The sequence below is a fragment of the Fukomys damarensis genome, unplaced genomic scaffold (genome assembly GCF_012274545.1).
Source record: "Fukomys damarensis isolate Sample0158 unplaced genomic scaffold, DMR_v1.0_HiC HiC_scaffold_5, whole genome shotgun sequence".
NCBI classification, from domain to species: domain Eukaryota; kingdom Metazoa; phylum Chordata; class Mammalia; order Rodentia; family Bathyergidae; genus Fukomys; species Fukomys damarensis.
In genome coordinates this window covers 27,443,897-27,467,922 of record NW_022900917.1, presented here as the reverse complement: position 1 = coordinate 27,467,922, position 24,026 = coordinate 27,443,897, and the positions used below count along the sequence as shown (strand labels likewise).

General features: G+C 39.9%; 1 protein-coding gene and 1 pseudogene across 1 annotated transcript in view; one reads left to right on the top strand and one right to left on the bottom strand.

Moving 5' to 3' along the window:
* Nucleotides 1-3,160: 3,160 nt before the first annotated feature.
* On the top strand, nucleotides 3,161-4,112 carry LOC104849850 (annotated as a pseudogene).
* Nucleotides 4,113-8,799: 4,687 nt separating this feature from the next.
* Pskh2 (protein serine kinase H2) overlaps nucleotides 8,800-24,026 on the bottom strand; it is a 16,311-nt gene continuing 1,084 nt past the window's right edge. Inside the window, 4 exon segments of the mRNA XM_033758984.1 lie at nucleotides 8,800-9,053; nucleotides 9,056-9,104; nucleotides 19,823-20,489; nucleotides 21,369-21,553. Of these exon segments, the coding sequence (XP_033614875.1) occupies nucleotides 8,800-9,053; nucleotides 9,056-9,104; nucleotides 19,823-20,489; nucleotides 21,369-21,553 (1,155 nt within the window).

The window sequence follows — 24,026 nt, the reverse complement described above, 5'->3', positions numbered from 1 at the left end:
ACCAGGTACCAGGCCCTGCCTGGGCGGGAACTCGGATGAGTGAAAGCCCCAACCCACTCTGTGACTCACAAATCGCTCAGGGTGGCTTTTGCACTCTGGAGGGCGGCTTTGCTTCAGGGCTGGCTGTGGAAGAGTCCTGGGGTTGCTGAGGACGCCTTGGCTGGCATCCTAGGAGTGGCCGTGTCCCAAGCTCCACTCTCTCCCCTAAGGAGCCACGAGACACTCTCTTCCACACCATCCACCCCCTTCCCGCTATCCAGCTAGTCCCTAAGCCTCTCTAACCCTCTCAGGGTACAGGAAGATGGCATTTACTGAGAAAGAGAATGCTCTGGGCACTGCTGCGATGGGAATACGAAGCGTCCAGCGCTGGGGCTTCACGGCTGGGGATTTAGCTCTGTGATTCTGGCGACTTCCTGGCAAGCATAAGGCCTTGAGTTCGATCCCCAGCATTGAGCAGCATCCGCACCCTCCTGCTCGGGCCTCTGACACACGATGTAAATCCTGGAGGTGTTGATTCGAAGGAGGCAGGAGGTGTGCGGGGCCAAAGACTCAGCAGGAAAGCACACAGCCCCTCCATCCAACCCACAGCTGTGCAGTGTCCCGAGAACCGTGTGAAAATGGCTGGACTGTAGTCTTGCTGCCACAAAGGTGCCCGAGAAGAGGCTTCTTGCTCTTGCTTTCTGGCCGAATCAAGGTGTTTTTTTGTGTTTTGTTTTTCCTCTCCTGGCTAACGAGAGATATTTATCCCTCTAAAGCTAATCATTTATTTCATCAAGAAAATGTGTTAATAATTAATAAGGAATCTTATACACAATGAAGTCATATGTGGTGACTATTTTAAAATGTATATATTGAGAGACTTTATTGTCACAAAATAGATGTACTTTTTCTTTCTCTCCCTTCCCCCTCTCCTCTACCACTGAGCTAGACCCCAGTCCTAGGTGCACTGTTACTGGAAAAATAAACCTACTATCTGTGACCTGTTGGGAAAAGGGCTCATGATCTCGTTGAAAATTAAAGTAGTCATTTTTGTCAGATGATCCCCAACTTGTAACTAACATAGAGAGATGAATTCTACGCACCATAATTTATTCCCAATCCCTAAAAATAGTTATTTATACCACTTTACTTTAGAAGACCATACACCAGGAAAGGACATTAACAGTAAAAGTTCTGTGAAGCTTCACCTTATTTTTTTTAAACATCAGAAAAATTGTGACACAAATACTTTAAGATTTTTTCAGACATAACTTATCTGTGACAATTTCAATGGAGTTTGAGCAGCCTTGTTTGCCCTTTCTTTGGGGCAGGGCAGCAGGCTGCGATTTCTGGAGGAAACCTTGGCAGCATCCAAAGACATGCCTCGGTCCACCTCCATACGGAGTGCTTGGTGCTGTTGTCAGCTGCTGGCTAGAACACGTGACTCTGTCAAGTGATCACCATGAGGCAGCCGGGACCCAGGTCTCAAGCACAGCCTGGAATCGCTGCTGTGTGACACAAAGCAAAATCATGGCAATCTTCAGCCCAGAATTTTTTTTTTTAATACTGGGGATCAAACTCAGGTCCTTGAACTTGCAAGGCAGTTGGTAGAAGCACTGAGCTAAATCCCCAATCATGGCAATCTTTAGGGGAATATTGCTAGAAAGATGTGCAATCTATCCTCGAAAACTACATAAAATTAATGTGTTTTATTTTTATGAGTATTTTGAGGCATGGACCTACTTACTTCTTTGAATGAACAGTTAAAAACCTGGAAGTCAAACAAATTCATAGTTATCACTGACATCTATGAATTTTAATTTTTAGTTTGGATGTCTAGATAATAACCTTGCCTTCTGGTTCTTTCCTAGTTCTTCTATTTTTGTTTTCTTTTTTTCCCCCTGTGTTTCTATTCCACTCAATTCAAATTGATTTTTATCTTACTGTTAGCTTTATTTATTTAAAATGCCTGAAAACCTTTAAAATAGATAAAATAAAGATGAGGCTGTTTGATCCTTTAAATTATTTCTAAAAGGCAAATAAAATTCTCTTTTCCGAAATACATATGACAAGAACTATAATATATTACGTTATTGATTCAGAACACTGTTCTAAACAAATCTACTCATTAACACTGAGAGCATTATTTCATGAAATATTGAAAGTGGGCCCCAAAAGCCAAAGCCAGAGGCAACAGAACAAGGACAATGATGACTTTTAGGGAGCCAGTTCTGAGGGAGAACACCAAGAATTTCCTCCAGAGCTGCAAACCATGGGCGATCATTTCCATCTAAAGTAGTTTCCATAGTAATCTCTAAAAGTTCTGTCCAAGCAGAACCTTGGGATAAAGGATTTTTAAAAGTCTAAGGCTGCCGGGGGATTTAGCTCAGTGATTTTTTTTTTTTGCCGTCCTCTTGAGCGCAATGCCCTGAGTTCGATCCCTGGTACCAATAAATAAATAAAAGTTTAAGGTAAGGCTGTAAAGATGAGCTCATCCTGAATCATGGCAGGCCCTAAATGAAATGGCGAACACCTTTACGAAAGAGAGAAAAGGAGGAGACAGACGAACAGAAGGGAAGGACAAGTGAAACTGTGGTAGTCACAACCCCAACAATGCCACAGACTGCTGACAATCACCAGAAGGCAGAAGAGAAGCGTGTCGCTGTCCTTCCTCAGAGCCTCCTGAAGGAGACAAGCCCACGAATGCATCCTGATGGTTTTGCCACCTAATTTATGCTAATTTTAATGGTAGCTCCACAAAAATAATAATGGATCGTCTTAGGTCTCACCCACATTGATTTAGGTTTTTAACAAAGAGTTTAATTCTTGGTTAAAGTGGATTTATAAAAGTAAAGCTTCTGTGCGAGACTTTGACAAAATATCCCAAGTTGAAATCACTAGTTACTTGTTATATTAAATTGAAGGTTTCATACTTTAGCCTAAAAATTTTAACTTTCCAGAATTTAACGCACTTAAAGGACTATTCACCACTGCACATTTACACGTGGTTGGCACACAATGCTATGACACATATTAGTATGACAAATGACTGAATACCATCCACATGAGCCTGCTTTCCTTTATTCTAATTCTATCGGCCAAACATGAGATTCCTCAAGGTGCAGTCACCAACATTCTGCATGTATCATAGAAAGGTCTGTTGGGCAAACATTTAAAAAACATGACAAGCGATGATGACAAAGAACCATCACATAAGGTAGGAAAGCGGGGAGACGTAGGAAAAGTGGTGAGGGAGAAAATACGAAGTGAATTCTGAAAAAATAATAATAGAAGACAAACCTATATGAATATGAGACAGTGATAAGAGACCAGGGAATTTTATTGTTCAGGAGAAACTAAGTTTTTCTCCGTTTGAAAAAAGTAGAAGTTATTTCATAAAGTAGGGAGAAGAAATTATAAGGGAAATGTGAGTTTTAATGTGTTTATTATAAAATAATGTGGAGGGCGGCGCTTCCGGAGGTCTTGAGGATCTGGCTCTTGCCGCAACAGCGTTTGGACAGAACAGGACCAGGGAGCCCCTCGGGACCATCACCTCCCACTCTCCTGCTTCCAGGACCAGCCGTCACCGTTCTTTTGTGGGTAGCTCCGTATTGCTGACCAGCCGTGACTTCTCAGATTCATCAGAATTATTCCACCGAGGTGAAGGCTGCCATCAACCGCCTGGTGAACCTGCACCTGCGGGCCTCCTACACCGACCTCTCTCTGGGCTACTACTTCGACCTTGAGGATGCGGCTCTGGCGGGCGTGGGCCATTTCTTCCGCAAGCTGGCCAAGGAGAAAAGTGAGGGCGCCGAGCATCTCCTGAAGATGCAGAAACAGCGCGGTGGCCGAGTGTGCTTCCAAGATGTGCAGAAACCTTCAGGAGATGAGTGGGGTGAAACCCTGGACGCCATGGAAGCTGCCCGGGCCCTGGAGAAGAACCTGCACCGATCTCTTCTGGATCTTCGTGCCTTGGGCTCTGCCAAGACAGACCCCATCTCCGTGACTTCCTGGAGGACCACTTTCTAGATGAGGCGGTGAAGCGCATCAAGAAGATAGGCCACCACCTCACTAAGCTCCTCAGGCTGGGCTGGGCGAGCAGCTCTTTGAAGCTCACCCTCAAGCACAACTAGGAGGCCCCAGAGCCCAGAGGCCTCTGAGGGGCTCCTGCTCACCGGCATCGGGGCTTTGGCCTAACACTCTCCCTCCAGCCACTAGGCAGCTTTTTCACCTCTGGAGCCCCCTCCCAAACCTTGGACCAAATGAAAATAAAGCCTTTTGCTGCAAAATAAATAAATACGTATATTCTTTCAACTATATTCACATGAATTTGCCTAAATACCCAACTATTTAGAAATTGGATTGCAATACCGAATTTTACCAGAGGATGGCAGAGTAGGATCAAAACATGAAAATTTGCTGCTTTGTTTTCCTCTTAGGAGTTCTCAACTGCATTAAGTGATGTGTCTGGTAGAATTATAAAAACGTACTTGATAAGATCAGTCTGTTAGTTGTTTTTGTTAGTCTGTTTTATTGGAGGGGGAAAGGAGAGTGGGGAGAATTCTATCTTATGATATAAGTTATGATGTGAAAGTTCCTTGTGACATCAAATCAACACAAATGAAATAAGGCCTGGGCGAAAACTACGAACGCAAAAAGCAAACTAAGCTCATTTGTAAGAACTTCCAGACAGTTGGGAAGAAGAGAATTATTTACCCAACCTCAGCCTTCCATAGGACAGGGGACACTTGACAAGGTCCAGGAAGTTCTTAGCAGGAAACAGGATTCTTTTTCTACTAATGAAAATTCCCCATGTACATCCTGCTTAGCGTTCTGTGTCTTCTCTCCTTCCCCGTCTCACTTACCCAATCTCTAACAATCGCAAGCAATTTAGAAAATCTTTAATGGGAATTTCAGCTGTTGAGCAGGAAAATGCTAAAGGACAGAGAAAAAGAAAGGCCACAATTAATTTCATACACTGAGTGCCTGCTGTGTGTGGGCTGCCAGATTCTGAGGTTTCAAAGATAAACAAGACTGAAAACTGCAGGAGTCAAGAGCTACTGCCTGCCTCTCTGTCCTTCCCTCTGCAGGCTCTCTCACTAAGGGCTCCCATTACCTTGTGAACAAACACTCTCTGACTGTGAGGCTCTTTGGCTGGGTGCTAAATCCCTCTGAAAGGATCTAACACCTTACTTTCTCCTTCTACCTGGGGCTCCTAACCTTCTCCATCCTTGCCACCCCATAGTGAAGACTGAACCCTGGGCCTTTGGCCTGGACTTTCTTAACCCTGTTGTATTATCTTTTATTTTGACACAAGGTCTTGCTAAGGCTGGGCTCAAACTTGTGATCCTCCCACCTCAGCAGCCCAGAGCGCTGCAAATGGAGGCGTGCCACACCACACCCACCACCTGAATGGGTTTCTCCTAGCCCCTCTGTCCCAGACAGCCCCCCTGAATTCCCAGCTCCCTACCCTTGCAGCTTCCTGATACTAGGCACATCCACTTCCCAGCCCAGTCCCACCTCTCCTACAGATGCTCCTTGCCCTGCTTTTAATATCTTCTTTTGCCTCTGCACAAACGGAGTCCTGCCTTTGGGTTTGAGATGGCCTGCAGGTGGGCTTCTTAAGGATCAAGGCCCACAATGACAGGAAATCCTTTCAGGCACCCTGCACAGGCAAAGCATGGCAAAGTCAATTATCCATGGAAACTACCAATATTTACACTACAACTGTACATAATATTGTACCTCGCCATTTCTTGGTGGCAAAATAAACAAACTCTAAGATGCCAGAGCTACCTTTTGCATTCTTATTTCTTGGAAGTGATTCAACATACAGGTTGAAGAATAAATTCTGAATTTGTCATTCTTCACCCTGCTTCTGTTTACTCCCTGGTGATCTTGGATTAACTGCTTCACATCTCTGAGCGTCAGTTTCCTCATATATAAAATCAAATTAAGATTAGCATTTAGCTCATAGGTGTGTTGGGAGGGGCAAATGAAATAATACTGTCTATGAAAAACATCTTAGCATGTTTCTTGGAACTGAGTAAATGTTAGGATAAAATTACACAACTGCACATTAAACCATTTTCTTTTTTAAACTACTTTTTAATCATTTAAGAAATCACGAAGTACTAGCATTATACATTTTATTTATAGCAACTTTTTAATAAATTTTAATTCTGAAAATTTCAAGTGGCAAATGTATAAAATACCTAATTAATAAGAATCAGTTTTCACATCTGACCATTCAATCCTTTGGTTCTTATAGGGTTCTCCCTTTACAGCTGTTTCCCTCCGCCATTTGAAATGTTAGTTGGATTTCCCTTGGACTTTAGACTTAAAGCAAACACACCAATTAAAAATTTTTCAAGGTGGAAATAAGTATAAAATGAAAAGCAAACCATTCCTTCTCATCCAAAATTTTCTATTTTTCTCCAGAAATAATCACTGTCTTTACTAAGTTCCTGCCAATCTTTCAAGCTTCTGTACCTATTCTTTTTCATACAAAAGGACAGCATACTGGAATAACCCTCTGCATCTTGTTTTGTCACTTATGTGAATATCGGGCAACATAAGATATAGACCTACCACATGATTCCTAGTGGCTACATAAATGCTCACCCTTTGCTTAGTGTAACACACCAAGCTGCCCTATAGCAAGGCAGTAACATATGATTCCTGTTTACATAAATAACAATGTTTTATACATTTTTGTATGTATATATGTGCCCATGTTAGCAAGAAGATGTGGAGGGCAACTTTCAAGAAATGCCTCAATTAGGTCACCATCAATGCATTTTAATTTGAATAGATATTGCTATCAATGAGCCCCCTCATCAGTGGTAGCACAGTTCATGGGTCTCTAAGCGAAGTATATTAGTATCTGCTTGCTTGTATCACTCCACCATATATATTGTCCAACTCGAATACGGGTTCAATCTAACAGGTGAAAAAGTACTACCTCTCCACTTTATAAATTATGAGTCAAACATCATTCTCGTGTTATTAGCCATCTGTATTTTTATGAACCACCTTTGAAAATATTTCTCATAGCTATTCTTCTTCTTAAGAATTTGGAAGTGGGCCAGGGATTTAGCTCAGCAGCACCAAGCCTGCCTAGGAAGTGCAAGGAACTGAGTTAGATCCCCAGTACCAGAAAAACAAACAAACAGACAAACAAACAAACAAGAATTTGGAGGTGTTCTTTCTATACTAAAGGAATTAATCCACAGTCTGTTATATGTGGTGCAGCTTACAATTTAAAAAGGAATAATTTTACACACATATTTATCATATAGATATTCCATATATACAGCTTAAAAAGAAAAATTTTAAAATTCAGAGTGATTTTGTTGCTATAGTAAATGTCATTCTTGCAGTTTATTTTATTTTATTTATTTATTTATTTATTTATAGAGGGGATCGAACTTGGGCCCTCATGCTTGCAAGGCAGGCAGTGGAACCACTGAGCCAAACCCCCAGCCCATACTATTGTATTTTAAACATAAATTAAGCAAGGGCTGGGGATTTACCTCAGTGGTTCCACTTTCTGCCTCATACGTGCGAGGTCCCGAGTTCGATCCCTAGTACCAAAAGAGTAAAAAATAAATAAAATAAAATGAAATAAATTAAGCAATATCAACACATGAATCACTTATTTACTATATTTATCCCTTTATATATGTGACCCACAGATACAATAATACTTAATATCATTTTATTAAAATTTACTGTACTAGGGATCAGGTTCTAGGTGTCTTGCTTGAAGAACTGGGTTTTGGAGTTTATCTCTTTTTTTGGTACCAGTGATCAAACTTGGGTCCTTGCACTTGCGAGGCAGGTGGCAGAACCACTGAGCTAAGTCCCTGGCCCTGGAGTTTACCTCTTTTAATAAATCTGTGCTAATCAAAAAAAGTTGATAGTAGCAAAGAAGTAAAATGATAGCATCTTTTATAAATTCCAGAGTGATGAATGCTGACATCAGAAAAAAATGACTGTTATCTAATTTTGCAAACTCTGTATTTTTCAATACATAATGTCCTAAGTAAAGCATTGCTAATGGAGAATATGTCCCATAAGTAACAATTTTCAAAAAAAATTTGCAAACTAAATATACAATTCACAGATAATTATAACTGTCATGAGTGGCATCTAGTTAATACCATACACCGAGTCTTAAATATAAATCAGCAGTCTAAAGATAAATTTACTTCCCATACTGAACTATATCTGCTATGTCTCTAATTCATCACGCCTTCACATATTCATCTCTTATTCTTAAAGCATCATATTTTATTTAGTCCATTCCAAACATGACAGATTTTTCACCTACTATTTCCAGTAATCTAAACATACACAGTATTTATTACACTATTAATCTTCTGCAGCAGTATATTTTGGGAAATAAATACAGGTCCTGGAAAAATGAGAGCCCAAACAATGGTAAAAGTAAAGATAAAGCCAGGCATACTGGTGCATGCACGTAATCCCAGATACTTGGGAGGCTGACCACAGGTTTGAAGGCAGCCTGGGTTGCAATTCTATCTTAAAAATAAAACTAAAAGGATGGAGGTACATGTAGCTCAGTGCTAGGTGCTTCCTTAGCATGCATGAGGCCCTGAGTTCAATTCCCAAGACTAAGCATAACCAACAAAAAAGTGAAGGTCAATGTTATTCCAAAGTAATGACATGCTCCCAAGTCCCTGGAGATTTAGGCTGCCCTAATCGAGGTGAAATGATCTCTCTTGACCTAATGCTATTAGTGAAGTTAGCCGATTAGGCTTAAAATAGGATAAAATGATTCTAGAGGTCATCTGCTTACAGACGTGCAGATAGAGATGTTTCTGCTGTCTTTCAGCTTCTTTTGCTCCACATATGTTTTGATTTGTGAGAATAACATGACTTAGAATACTGAGAAGATCCAGGACTTTGAGAGTGGGGAGACATCCTCCGCATGAGGTTCCGGGAAATGGCTCTGTGGAGATTCTTCACTGAAGTCCCTGCAGCCATGGTGATCACCCAGGGATGATCCAGGGCCTGGCCAGCTGACATCCGATGACTCTCCTCCAAATCAGCAGTTTGTCTATAAAGTCCTTTGCCAACTAGGAAATACTTGGCCAAGGCTAAGAAGAAATATAAAAATAAAATAAAACAAATTGCACAAAATAAATTAAAACAATGAGATTCATATTCACAAATAAAGCAATGCCTATTAAATCCAAAATCTTTTCCAACAAGCAATTTGAATGCCATGCTATTATAATATATAGCAGCCTAAAACTTCACTTTTGAGAGAAGAAAGATTTCTTTAGACAAAGAAAAACATGGCAATTCTTCCCCAACTCTCTGACAGAAGAATGGGAATTTCTTTCCGGATAGCTGTCCAGCATGCTACTGTTAGCAACAAAGTTCCCATACCCCATCTACAGGAGCTGAGCCAGGCACTGCAGCTGCTTGGACGGACCACATCAAGCTAGTGTTGGACCACACTGGTCATCTCTCAAAGTCCCTGTGACTCGGAAATGAGCTAGAGTGGAAAGCAGACCAGATTCAGGAATCATCAACTTTTCTCTCCCTTTGAAAGCTTACTTAGATACTCAAGATGCCACGGCCTCCACAGCTGGAAGGAGAAGGGCAAGAACAGAAGGGACAACTCAGCAGAGGATCTCCCTGCAGGGCCTTTCTTCCAACACACAGGGCTTTCTGTGTCCCAGTGAACTGATATAAATGGGACTGGGCCGAGATATGACCCAAAGCAATATGCACAACTAGCTCTTTGATGTTTCACCAACTCACTCTGTCAATATTTACAGCATTTGCCCAGACTTTGACTACAACCAGAGCAATTTACAGTGGCAACTGCAAAGATGGGGACAAAAATGGGCCGTTGATTTGTACTTCAACTCTTTTGCACTTCCTACCAACACAAAGAGCTGAAGAAGAAGCTCAGTGGTAGAACATTTGCCTAGCATGCTCAAGGTTGTGGTTTTGATCCTAGAGAGGGGAAAAAAATTCCCATCACCAATGCCTAACACAAACCTGGAAAAAAAAGCCTGAAGGTTTTCTATCCATTTCTTCTAAAAAGGTGAACATGGAGAAAATTGCCCACACATTTGCTGTATGTAAAGCACAGTTTTCAAGTATTGTATTTGTTTCTTAATTCTGTCTAGAAAAGATGAGAGAATCTTAACAATCCACTGTCTTTGCCCTTGAGTAGGAAAAGAAAAAACTCCATGCATACATGTCTCTCACTCCAATCTCTTAGCATCTGTTAACGTAGAATTTGAACAAGAAACCAGTAAATAAAGAAATTATTCCTCTTTTTTGCCTTCAGTTTATTTAGGTAAATGAGATGTAAAGAACATTTATTACCAAAACAAGTGTTATAAGATGAATGAACATGTTCATCAAATACTCACACATGGGAAAAATAAAAGCAAACCTGTGAACGACATGTGGGCTGGATACGATGTACACCTCTGTGGCAACGTCTCCTTGGCCCTGCATCCAGACACACTCACTGGGGTCAAAGACAATTTAAATGAGGGTTGAACTCGATGTCTCCACTGGAAGATTTTTAAGACGAGCAAATGAATCTATCTGGAAAGAGTATAAAATATGTGCAGCAAGGTTTATGGGGAGCTCATTAAAATGACGCCAAATGAATGTACATTAAAATGCAGTTTCAGAAAATAACGTAACCGGTGTGCTGGAAAAAAGTTCTCCAGCCAAAGCTCATTATTCAAACATGAGTTACAAATTACAGAATCCTTGAGCCATAAAGAACCATCAGAGAGTATCTACGAGTCAATTTCACATTACATATTACAAAAAGGCAGATATGGGAAGAAAATGAACTTCTATTTTATTTTTATCTACTCAATTCAAAATTTATTTTTGACTATGTTTAATAAAGTATAAAACCATTATGTATGTATGTACTTATTCTATAAATGAATAAAAGCCGAGTGTGGTTAATAATGTTATATGACCAAAAGCAATTAGGAGACCGCACATGTATTCCCACTCTGTACCATCTGTCACCCAAAGGCATCATTCAGTGCTACTTTAGCTTTCACTGTTGGATGAAGCTTTCCTCATTATTTCTCCTCAAAGGCTCAGCCTTTCTCATTACCTAAAAATTGCCATGGCTTGGCTTTTGCCAGCAGTCTTGGGTCGACACTGCTCTGGGTCAGCCTGTCATCCTATCTTGATGTAAGGAAAGTGACATGGGCCTGAGGTCAGCAGATCCAGATTAGCCAGGCTGTCCCATCACACACAGCACTAGCACTCCAGGATCTCAGGAAAATGAGGGTCCTCCTATCACTTTCTCAAGGTGGTTCTTAGGATCAAATCAAACCAAGGGTAGAAAAATGGTTCCCAAAGTATAAAATATGCAGATCATTGCTATTTTTGCTTTTGTTATTATTAAATCTTCAGACCTTCCTCCTCAGTTTTTTCATGAACATATTCACTGATTATATCTAGAGAAGTGAAATAGGAAATTTACCCAGTACTTCTCTGACCAATTCCATATATTTACTACCATTGTAAATCTGTGCCCTCAAAAAAAACAATTAGCCTGGATAGAGTGGTTCAGTGTACTTGCCTAGCATATGATAAGACCTGCGTTTAATCTCCAGCACAGCAAAACTATAACAACAACAACAACAACAACAATAATAATAATAATAATAATAAGGAGGAGGAGGAGGAGGAGGAGGGAGAAAAGGGAGGAGTGGCAGGAGAATAGTAGTTGTTCCAGGTTAAGAGGTACTAAACCTTATAAAAATAAATGTGAAACTTTCTTTCATTTAAAGATCATTCAGTTAATTTAATTGCAAATAAATTACAATACTTGTGAATAGATCAGCTCTTTTTTTTTTTTTTCTATTTTCTTTCTTCATGCCCTCATCTGGCTGTGGTTCTTGGCCTATTTTTCTTTATTTTCCAAAAGAAACTGGCTAAATTATATAAAACAACAATAACCCCAAAAAGTATAAAACTGAAATTTAATACTAGCTATTAAACTACTCACTGCCTTTGGAGGATTAAAAGAAATGTAGAGAATGTTCTATTATATTCTGTATGTCTGGACTCTTTTAGCTTAAGAGAAATAAGGAATGATTGTAGTTTACTACTCTAAAAGCCCTCAAAATACCGTTTATCTCCTAAGGTAGTAATTTTTCTTAAAAATTTCTATTGGTGACAACCCTGTGTCTTGTATTTTCCTTCTTTCTTTTACATTAGTGTGAAGTCTCTTTTGCTAACAATACAAAAATCACGAGTGAATTTAAACAGGAAATGTTTTCTGTCGATGTTTGTACACCAGTGTTTTTCCTTGTCACCTAGCTAATATGGTTAGAAGATTTGTTTTATTATCAAATTATTTTACTTCAAAAACTACTGTGATTCTCTGTAATCTAGTTAGTTAAGAACATATGATTTCCAACTTAATGGCAAGAATACTTATAATTTATTATTTGTATTAAAATTCTAACACCAGCTTTTTCTCACCGTTCCATTTAAAAGATAAAAATGGTACACTCAAAAAGTAAAGTTTGTACTGGCAAAAAAAAAAATAAAGCTAATAACTTACTTAATATTCAATGTTTCAATCTCATTTTCCCAGGGTTATAGTAATAATGGGCAGGGTTTGATGGTGTGTGCCTGTAATCCCATCTACTCAAGAGACTGAGACAGGAGCATGGGAAGTTTGAGCCCAAAATGAGAAATTTAGTGTGACACTAAAATTAATAAAGGGCTGATGATGCAGCGTGGTGATAAGAGTCCTTGTTTAACATGTGCAAGGCCTTGGATTCAATCACCAGTACTGTAGGGATGGAAAGAAAAAGTAACAGTGAAAGAAACAGCTAACACAGAAATAACACTGACCCTCTATGGACCAACATATACAACTACTCTAAGCACTCACATCCATATGTTAACTCTTCTGATCTTTACAACAATCCTATTAGGTACATTGTATAAATGCAGAGAGATATAGCAAAGTTTTTAAAATGACCAAAGTTACACCTTTAGTAAATAGCAGAACTGATTGTGCAATTCAGCCAGCATTGCTCCAGACTATGGTATTACACTGCCATGCATTACAAAGCACTTGTACCAACACACATGCATTTGCATCTGTGCACACCACACACACGCTCTGAAATCCTCCCATTTCACTCGTCAATTGTCAATTTATTCCGCTTGATGTGCTTCTGTATATGTTGTTCTATTGGGAATGTGTTAGTCCCCACTCCTCAAGAAACTCCTACCTCTCCTCCAAGGCAGTACCAATGTCTCTTTCCTCATGGAATCTGACCTAACCCTCCAAAGCAGGCACTGGCTCCTTTCCATTGTTTTATGGACTTTAAGACTTTCTCCCAACTGTATTAAAGCACTTATATTTAGAGAGATACATAGTTTGAGCCCAGCATAAGAATTTTAGTGAGACCCTAAAAATAAAAAAGGGCTATGTACTCCCCTGCCAGGCTCCTTCTTCCACCTACAAAGCACATCACTCCAATCTGTCTGCATCGTCATATCCGTGTCTCTAGTTTTGATTTGCTTTCCTACTATAAGGATCTTTGAAGTCGTATTAATGGGTCTATGCTGATAATCCAGAAAATCTCCACTTCTAAAGACCATTAGTTTCATCAAATCTGCAGATCTCTTTTGCCATGGTAGGTGGCATTCACAGGTTCTGGGGTAACAGACATCTTTGGTGAGCCATTGTTCTGTCTAGCACACTTAAGCTTCCAGAATCAATAGTTACTCTAATGTTTAAATAAATTTGAAATTACTAGGCTTGTCCAAAAGTCCTAAGAATCCAGAGGCCCACCATACCATTGGTAAGTGTGTGCAGATCCTGGGGAGCAGCTGTGAGGACCACAGTGGTGCAGCTGCAAGCAGATCCCAGCCAGGGCCCTGTCCCACCCCCAGAGGCATAGTCACACCTGCTTAAACTACAGGCCTCCCTAGGAGAGAGCTGCACAGGCACACAAGCTTTAGCCAGAGACCAGCCATACCATCAGCCACAGCAAAGGGCCCATCTGGAAAAGAACTACACAGACACACAAGCAACAGCCAGAGGCTCACCCCGATACCATTGATAAGTGCATGGAGACCTTAGCCAGAAGCCTACTCAGACAACAGAAACTGGGGGACACAGCCCAAAGCCAAAGGCCCTTCCAGACAACAGCTACAAAGGCGCCCCAGCAAGAGGCACACCTAGATACCATTCCAGCTATGTACAGGCCCCAGCCAGAGTCCCAACCAGACAACAGGCCAGCTCACAGATGCAGAAGGCTGTCATTCTAAACCTAAGAACTGGTGCACTGGCGAACAGTAGAGTAAAGGCTGCTTAGTGCCTTGCTGAGAATTAAAGACCACCAGGTGAGCAAAAAGTTTCCTCAACAAAGGCATAGCAGGCTGCATCTCTTGAAAAGAGAAGACACAGAAATAAGTCTCAAAACCAGATATTCAGATCACCTAAGGCAACCCCAAAAGATGGCAAGAAGGAACAATCTGATTCTCAGCCACCTGGACTCCCTGAACTGGCAACTAAAGAGGACCTAGAAAAAATGAAATCAGAAGTAATTTTTCAGATAACAGCAGAAATCGTGCCCATAGTACAAGACATGATTAATAAATCTAGAACAGACACATAAAAAATGGAGAAGAGAAACATGATGGAATCCCAATATAGGAAACAAATGGAATCCATAAAACAGATGCAAACAGATTTCCGGGAGATTGAAAACTCCATCGAAAGTTTATGCCCCAGAATGAGCCGATGTGAGGACAGAATTTCAGATATAGAAGATAGGATTGCGATTAATGACCAGGAAAAAAAATTTCTTAAAAATAGTAAGGGACAAGGAGAAATCAATCCAGCAGCTGCTAGATGATGTAAAGAAGAATAATATAAGACTGATCAGAGTTAATGAAGAAACAGGAAAGAGTGCAGATGACACAGAAGTAATGGCAGAAAACTTCTCAAATAGGAAAAAAGGACTTGACATACAGATAAGTGAGGCTCATCAGACACCATGATTTAAAAAAAAAAAAAAAAAAAAAAAAACTACACATTTGGGCTGAGGATTTAGCTCAGTGGTGCCACCTCCTGCCTTGCAAGGGGAAGGACTAGATTTTGAGCCCGGTAAAACAAAAACAACTACACATAGGCATATACTAGTTAAGATTCCAGAAACCCAAGAGCTTAATATTACAACAGAAACACTAAACAGGCTGGAAGAAAAGTTATGTAGAACTCCTACATAGAATGTAGAAAACATTGACATAGGAAAAGATTTTATGAACAAAACCTGTTGCCCATGAATTAGCACAATCAACAAGTAGAATGTCTTCTTATTAAAAAGCTTCTGCACAGCAAGAGAGATAACGACCAATGATGTGAAGAAACAACCCACAATGTGGGAAAAACTTTTCACCAGATGCACCTCAGAGAAAGGCCTACTATCTAGAATATATGAAGAACTTAAAAAAATCAGACCTCTCAAATTTAAAGACCCAATCCAAAAAGGGGCATCTGAAATGAACAGATATTGCTCAAAGAAATAGAAATAACAAATAAACATACGAATAACTAGTCGACATCCCTGGTCATTTGGGAGATGCAAATGAAAACAACATTGAGATTCCACCTCACCCCAGAAAGCATGGCTGTTACCATGAAATCAACCAATAACAAATGCTGCCGGTGCTGTGGAGAAAGAGGAACCCTGCTCCATTGCTGGTGGGAGAGCAGACTGATGCAACCATGGTGGAAATCAGTATGGAAATACTTCAAAGAACTAGGATTGGAGGTCCCATGTGACCCAGCTATCCCCCTGCTGGGTAGCTCCCCCAAAGAATGAAAAGAATCATACTACCGTGATATATATGCAGCAATGGTCATAGCAGCACAATTTACGATAGTTAAAAGTTGGAAACTGCCCGTCAACAGGAGACTAGATAAAGAAAATGTGTTTTTTAAAAAATAAAATGCAGTACTATTCATTATAAAGAATGAAAAACAAGAGACATTTATAGCTAAATGGATGCACACTGAGGCAATACTCTTAAGTGAAATTAATAGGACCCATATGTGTAAATACCAGTTTCTCTAGTGTGAGAAACTGAAAGTGTAAATAAGGACTAAAAGGTATAATAGATAATGTGAAATATGAAGAAGAGAAGCAAAGGGAAAAGAAAGATGGGAATGGAATTAATATGAGAAAAAAATGGAGACAAAGATGGTTGTAAGGGTTGAAGGGAAGACAGGAGAATGGGCAGAAAATAAGAACCAAGATGTGTTACGCAAAGGTGCAAATTTCTAATGATGAAGGTCATTATACTGTATCCTTGAATGTACCAATAAAATTAATTTTAAGAATAAAATAAAATAGTTCTATTTTTAAAAGTCCTAAGTATATAATAATACGGCAATATTAAAAAATATGATAATGCAACTTTCTGAGTCTCTCAAAAGACAAATTATTTGGTGTTATCAGCATAGGCAACTAAATTAGATAAAAATTAATATACAGAGAAGGACTAGGGCCTCAAGAAGACAACACAAAAAATAGAGACATCAGAATTGTGCCTGGAGACAATTTAAAGAGAACCAGACCTCAAGATGGAAATGCAACAGCCGGGCCTGAACGATGAACAGCAACTTGAGATTATGCTGCAGTTAGCACCACCGTTGTTCTTGCGATGTACCCTTGGGATGTACCCTTGGTAGGTGACTCATCTTCCTATTGGATCAACATTAGCTAATCGGCTATACCTGTAATCATACAGGTTGATTGTAGTCTGCCCCACGTCATGCTTCCATTGTGATTTTGCTGTATATATTACCCTGACAAAGGGCCTCAGTGACCACCCATTCAGGAGTCCTCCTGAAAAGAAGGAGCTATTCTTGTTCCCCTTGTTTCCAATGAAACTCTAACTTCCTCCTTTGTTTTGCAACTTCATTCCTCAATGTTGTGAGACCACAAACACATTTGACATCTAGTAGGAGTGGAGTTCTATTTTTTCTGTATCACTATGAACTCAGTGTTCTTGAACTCCCCAAACTCACATTGAAACTCTAATCCCCAATGTGGTTGTATTTGAAGGCAGGGGTACAAAGGGAATAATGAAAGTTAAAAGACAGTAACTAAAGTTAACTAAAGGTTAGGCCATCACCTGATAAAATTAGTGCTTATTTATTTATCCATTGCTTTTGTGGTACTAGAGACTAAACCCAGGACCTTCACACTGGGAGCTACACTCCCTGCATTTTAAAATTTATTTATTTTGAAATAGTATCTCACTAAGTTGCCCACGCTGGGTTTGAACTTGTGTCTGTGTCTTCTGTCTCTGTCTCCCGGAGTGCTGGAATTCCAGGCATATGCCATCATACCCAGCTGGATCAACGGCCTTTTTTTTTTTTTTGGTACCAAGGATCAGACTCAAGGCCTTGTGCTTGCAAGGTAGGCACGGTGCCACTGTGCTAAATCCCCAGCCTTGGGTCAATTTCTTTTTAAGAAAAGACACAGAAGGCTCATTCTTGCTCTTTCAGTGAGTACACAAAGGTTAAGTCACATGCACACAGAGCTGCAAGCTAAGAAAATAAGCCTCAGAATGAAATCTACCCAGCCAGTATCTTGATCTTGTACTTTCCCGCCTCCAAAACTATAGAAAATAAGTTTCTGTTGTTTATGCCACCAGCCTGTGACATCTTGTTATGCCAACCTATGCTAAGACATTTGATAATATTTAAAGATGTTACTCTGACAGACATATGTGTCTGACAAACACCACTGTGTTACAATAACCAATAACATATTATAGCTGTCACACTCCCACTGCGCAGGGTGTGTTGTTGGTACGCTGAAGTTACAGACAGGCATGTCCCCACGAAGCAGAGAATGCTGTGGAGGGAAGCCTTGAGACTCCCACAACAGAGAAAGTGTCATGTTAAATTTGGGCCCCTCTTCTCTGGAGCTACACACACATATTTTTTCATTGAAGTGCTTAGCTTCTAAAACCCAGCACTGCCTGTTTCACTTTGCCTTGATCCTGAAAGCTGGAGATTTACCACGAACAATGACCCCACCAACAGAGAGAGGTGAGTGTGAAAAACAGCTCTCTGCCTCTGAACACTGCTAGGAAGTAACTCCTGCGCAGCCTGAGACTGACCAACTGATGGTTATTGGTTTAAGCCACTAGGTTTTGGTACAGTTTGTTACACAACAATAGACAACCAAAACAGAAATATGTGTTCTGTGTAAACAAGTCCAAAACAAAAATATGATGATACTCAAAATATAAAGAAGAAAATCAAAATGATCCATAATGCCCAACCCAGGATACAGGTTCTGTTAACATTTTATTGCATTTTTCCTAGGTGTACATTTTCCCACAAGAACACGATGAAACCACATACCCACACTATAGCCTGCTTTTTCTCCATTTGGCAGGTTATTGTGAACATTTTCCAATATCCTTATAATTTTTAAATATTCATAATTTAGGGGCTATGTTGCTCTCTCCTATGGATGTATTCAAACTGTCTTAAAGCTCAAAATAGCATCTTTACACTGAAATCTTTGTTGCATCTGAGATTACGTCCTCAGACTCTTAGAAGCAGAATTAGCAAACAAAATACCTAAATTGTTCATAGTTCTAGAGGCACATTTTCAGGCTACTTTCCCGGAAACTTGTGACAATGTGCCTTCTATGAATGAGAGGAATTATCTCTTTACACCCCTAGGAGCAATAACCAGACTTAAAATGAGTTGGGTTTTTATCTCTATTAGTATGAAAGACCAAAAGAAGGTATTTTTGCTTTCTTGTGCATTTCTTTTTATATTATATTTTCATAGTTATATTGTATTATATTAATATTATTTATATTATTAAGGCTTGACTTTTAGTAAGCAATGCTATTGCATTGTCTGAACTCTCATCCTTTCCTGTTTCCTCTTGTAAGTTTTAGTTCTCATTTATTAATTTGTATCAGTTTTTAAAAACATATACATGTATAATAAGGTATTAAATTTCTTCTACAGTATGAAAGTGTTACTTTTCAATTTGTTATTTTATTTTGATTTTGTTTAATCAATTACAGTAAAAACACCTGCTACATTGTAAGCAGGTATAATCAAACTATCAACATTTTTATGAGAAATTAAATTTGTTCACTTGCCCTACATAAAATGAGTTTCCTGCTTTGTTGTGCTTCCTACACAATGCTTTGGCAACTTCCCTTCCCTACCCAAAACAACAAAAAATTCACACATTCACCAACACTGGGAGTTCTAAATTTAAACACCGATTACTATTTTAAACAAGCTGTGAAGTTAAACACTTCACTGAGGAAACTCTGTTTTGCAAAGAGGGCTTGGATTATCCAGATTTGAGGCAGAAAAATCTGTCGCCAAACACCCAAGGGCCACGCTGAGTTTCTTAGTACAAGTGAGGCAGCCAGCTCAGGCTCTGCATGCTGACTGGAGAAAAACTTCACATGAAGTCACTTATCTCCATGATCATCAAGGTCAAGTGCCACCCACACACAGCTCAGCAATCAAAGCCTCCACCTCCCTGAAACCAATGGCTCTCAACTAGGAGCAATTCTGTCCAACACTCAACACTGAACAGTGAAGAGGCCTGTTAGAGGCATCCAGTGGGTAGAAGGTGGGGATGTTGCTAAGCACCTTGAAATGTACAGCACAGCCCCTCCCTCTCCACAATAAAGAATCATCTAGCCCTCCATATCAACAATGCCAAGATGGAGAAACTCTATTGTACACCAACACACAGGCATAAAATAACAATCTCTTACCTCTCCTGTATAATTATATTTGCCTTTTAGAATCTTCCTGTAAAGCTCTGTATGGATTTCATCATCAAAAGGCAGAGATCCACTAAGTAAAACATAGGTGATTACACCCAGTGCCCACATGTCCACAGTACTTGTATAAGGTTTCCTTAGCAAAATTTCAGGGGCTATGTACTCTGGGGTTCCAGAGAGTGTCCTTATCATCCAGTCGCCATTTGTGTTCCCGGAGTGCGCAAACCTAAAATCTGTGATTAACATTTTGGACTCTGCACCTGGATGATAGTATAAGAGATTTTCAGGCTTTAGGTCTCTGTGTGTTATTCGCAAAGCGTGCAAATATCTAATCCCATCAGCAACCATGCAGAGAATTCTGACAGCATCTCGCTCTGTAAAGGATCCCTGGGCAATGAGTCTCTCTAGGAGCCCCCCTCAGGTCGCCAGTTCCATCACCAGGTAAACTCGGTCTTGGGCCTCAAAGATCTCCACGAGCTGCACAACGTAAGGACGGTTAACCCTTCTGAGGACACGGAGCTCAGCCTCACACGCTTCTCGGCCTTCTCTCAATCTGGTTTCTGTCACTTTTATTGCAAAAGGTTTCCTGGTGGTCTTCTGCTCCACCCTGACCACCTTGCTGAAACTTCCTGTCCCAATGAGAGCCTTGATGTCATATCTGTTGGGAAGAAAAAATGAAGCTGTTATCCTCTGACGTGACGATTCTCAACATTATTGAAGTCCGTGCTTTGTATTGCCTTGTACATTCTCATATTCCACCACCAGTTTTCTTGCTTTTTATTGCTCGTGTTTAGTTTATTTATTATTTATTTATTTGTTCTGGGGGACCCAACCTGGGACCTTGTGCTTGCAAGGCAGGCAGCGCAACCACTGAGCTCAATCCCCAGCCCTAGCTTGTGCTCAGTTTTGAAGGCACACCAAATCCTCTTTGGAAATGCAAGCAAATGATGTAAAGGTAATTAGTTTGTAGAAGGACCAACTAATTATTATTATTATTAATAACAGCTAACACATATTATATAATTCTTATGTTCTAGGAATGTTAGTTTTTTTGAAAATCTTATCCTTACTAAAATCCTGATAAATGACATAATATTCCCATTTTTCAGATAAGCAATTAAAGCTAAAAATATAAGTAAAAGGGGTCTAAGAAGAGGATGGGAGAAAAAGAATCGAGAAATGCCATGTACAGATACAAATTTCCTATGATGAACGTAATCATTATGTATAGCTAAAGTATACCTATAAATGTTTTGCTTCAAAAAAGTATAAGTAAGCAATTCCCCAAGCTCCCACAGATTATAACTGGAATCAACAGAATTTAAGTCCAATCATTTCAAATGTATTTCATGAAACTTTCCTTCAAGAATTTCAGGACTTCTCTCTACTCTTTTCTTCCTCCGACACTTGTCTTTAGCATTCTTCAACAGTATTAACCAAAGCATGCAGAGAGATTAAAAATAAAGCTTAACCTTCATTCTAACTTCGGAAAAGAGGAAGGATAACATTCGGGAGTACAAATAAGATGTTCCTTTGCGTTTCCTGTTGTGAGCTGAGTCCCAGGAACACTTCATCGACGGTAGCTCTTGCCACAGAAGGACAACCTGGCTGCGTTGTGGCCACAACAGACTTTAGAAATCTGGCAGGGACAGTGTCAGAGGACCCACGGCCAGCGGTACCCCACCGCACCCTTCCCACCGGCTTGTGTTTGCAACCCGTAAACTGTGAAATAATTCTAACATCAATAACGGCTCAATGTACCACCTTACAGAAAAGGCCAGGAAATCAGCTCAGATTTCAAAGGCTGGTGAATCTTAATTTGAATTTTCTGTGAAAACTTCTTAAAAGTTAAGATTCCTGTCAAGTTTAGCCCTCTATCTTTATGGAAATGTTGAGAAAGTGCTAAACTTAAAACCCTTATTTTACAGCTGGAAACAATATTGAAGGGTGATTTAATCCAAAATTTCATTGTATGGATGGAAAATTTAAAAAACAGATTAGTCAATATGTTGTTTAAATCATAGTCAGGATTAGAAACCAGATTTCCTTATTTGTACTATAGTTTACTGCTCTTTGCAGTTTATGAAAATCTCTTCCAAGGAAGAATGCTAACCAGGAAGAAGGCGATTCTATAAATCACACACTCAGTAACAAAGTTTCAAATGCAAATATCACTGTGTTTTAAACAGCCTTTTTTTTTTTTTTAGTTTATTCCTCCTATAATTTTAATTTTTGGCTATATATTCTGCCTTATATTCTTCTACTTACTGAATAAAAATGACATTTGGCTGTACCAGCTTACAGAAAACAGCTTTGTTCTCTACAGTGCATTTAATTTTCTGGCCAATTACCTTATCAAAACAGATAGCAATTTAGTAATCTTAAATAGATTCTTTCTCCTCTTCCCTGTCCAACTCAGCTTTTTCATTCCCGTGCACTCCCAGTGTGATTTGGAAGATAATCACAGGCATTTCAAATCTTATTGCTTTTCAGACCAAGTAAGTTTTACATTTTCTCTAATATGGATGAAAGCACTTTGCAAATACTAATTTATCACTATTCCCTCAGAACTGCAAGCAAGCTCATTTGCTCACAAAATCAATCATCAGCTATCAAACAAGTCACCTTTTTTGAAGAACTACACTCTTGCTCAAATAAAAGAGGCTTTATTCAACATTGTTAAGTAGACATTCACATACAAAATATTCGGAAAAAATATGGCATTGGAAGAAGCAGTAAGCTTCAAGCCAAAATTTGCAGTAATGGAAACAAATGGTCTCATATTAACAACCGGAGGCCGTGTGCTGTAACAATTTCCTGTAAGTGCAGCCTTACTGGAGAGTCCCCGCCAACCACGGACATTGACCATCTGTGGCTTTGACCTTGTGCAGTACATAGCAAAGGAGGCAGCAATAAATGTGGAATAAAAGCATCAGTCCCTGAATTCATATTATTCCCAAATAATCACCTATATTCTAAAAAAAAAGTAAGTAGGGATGGAATCAAGCCAGGAAGAATCCATTTACAAGTTCTCTCTAGCTCCTCTGCTTCCCTTTGTCCATTCCCACCTCCCACGTAGCAAACTCCACGTGCATTTGTAGGTGGTGCAATTTCATATGATTCCCAAGATTGTGTAAACTGAAAATATCACTCTAACCTCAGCTGCTACAGATGTAAGCAGAGTATTTTTTAACATAGTTTTTTTTTAAATGAAACATTAAAACAGCTGTAATGGACTCCCTCAAAGAAACTTAATGCAGCCAGATTTGAATTCTAACATTCTTATTTTGCAAAAGTTGTAAGTGAAATCACAAAGGGAAGTAAAGACACCTGTGTTCCAAGGCTCAAGTCTGCCACTGACTTGGAAAGATCACTTAACCTCCTGGGGCTCAACTCTTCCTGAGTCAGAGGAGCTCTGAGTTCGTCTCTGAAGCCCTTAAAATGTGGAGATACCTTTGCATGCCAAGGGCTGGGACCATCTCTGGTGGGAGTTACATAGGTGGATAAAGACAAGACCAGAGTAGTATTATCTCTCTCACACAGATGGCTAGGGCTGCCGTTTAGCTGGCTCGGCCTTGACAACATACTGTACCCACTTGGATTCCAGTCAGACCCGCTAGCTTTGTTCTTCTGATGCTTAGCGGTCACTGAATTGATTCTCCGGTCCTCACTATGCTTCAAATTGTCTAGAAAGGCAGGAAGTGGCTCTGCATAGATTCTGGGCCAACACTGTGATAAAGTGAACACATAATTCTATGACTAGAAGTACCGAGAAGCCAGCTGTGCCACCCATCACTGTGTCCCACCACACGCTGCAGAGATCCATGCTGAGGAATTCAGTTTTCAGGCCAATGACTCTGCAGTCTTTGCTCACGTCCTAAAGAACGCCAGCTAGGTCTTATACTTCACAAAGACAGCAATAGCCATTGCACTGATATTTAATGACAACAATTTACACATATTACTTTAATTATTCTCACAATGGGATAGATATACTATTCCCATTTTACAGAGGGAGAAACTGAGGAAGAAAACTGACAGCACATGACGGAGAGATGGGAGGGGATCTAAACTAACTTCTAACTACTATCCCACTTTACAATTTGGTAGAGGATTCCTATAACCAAGTCTGGTTAGACAGAACTCCAGGCAGGGATGGCAACACGCTTGCCTGCACTCGTGTACACACACACAC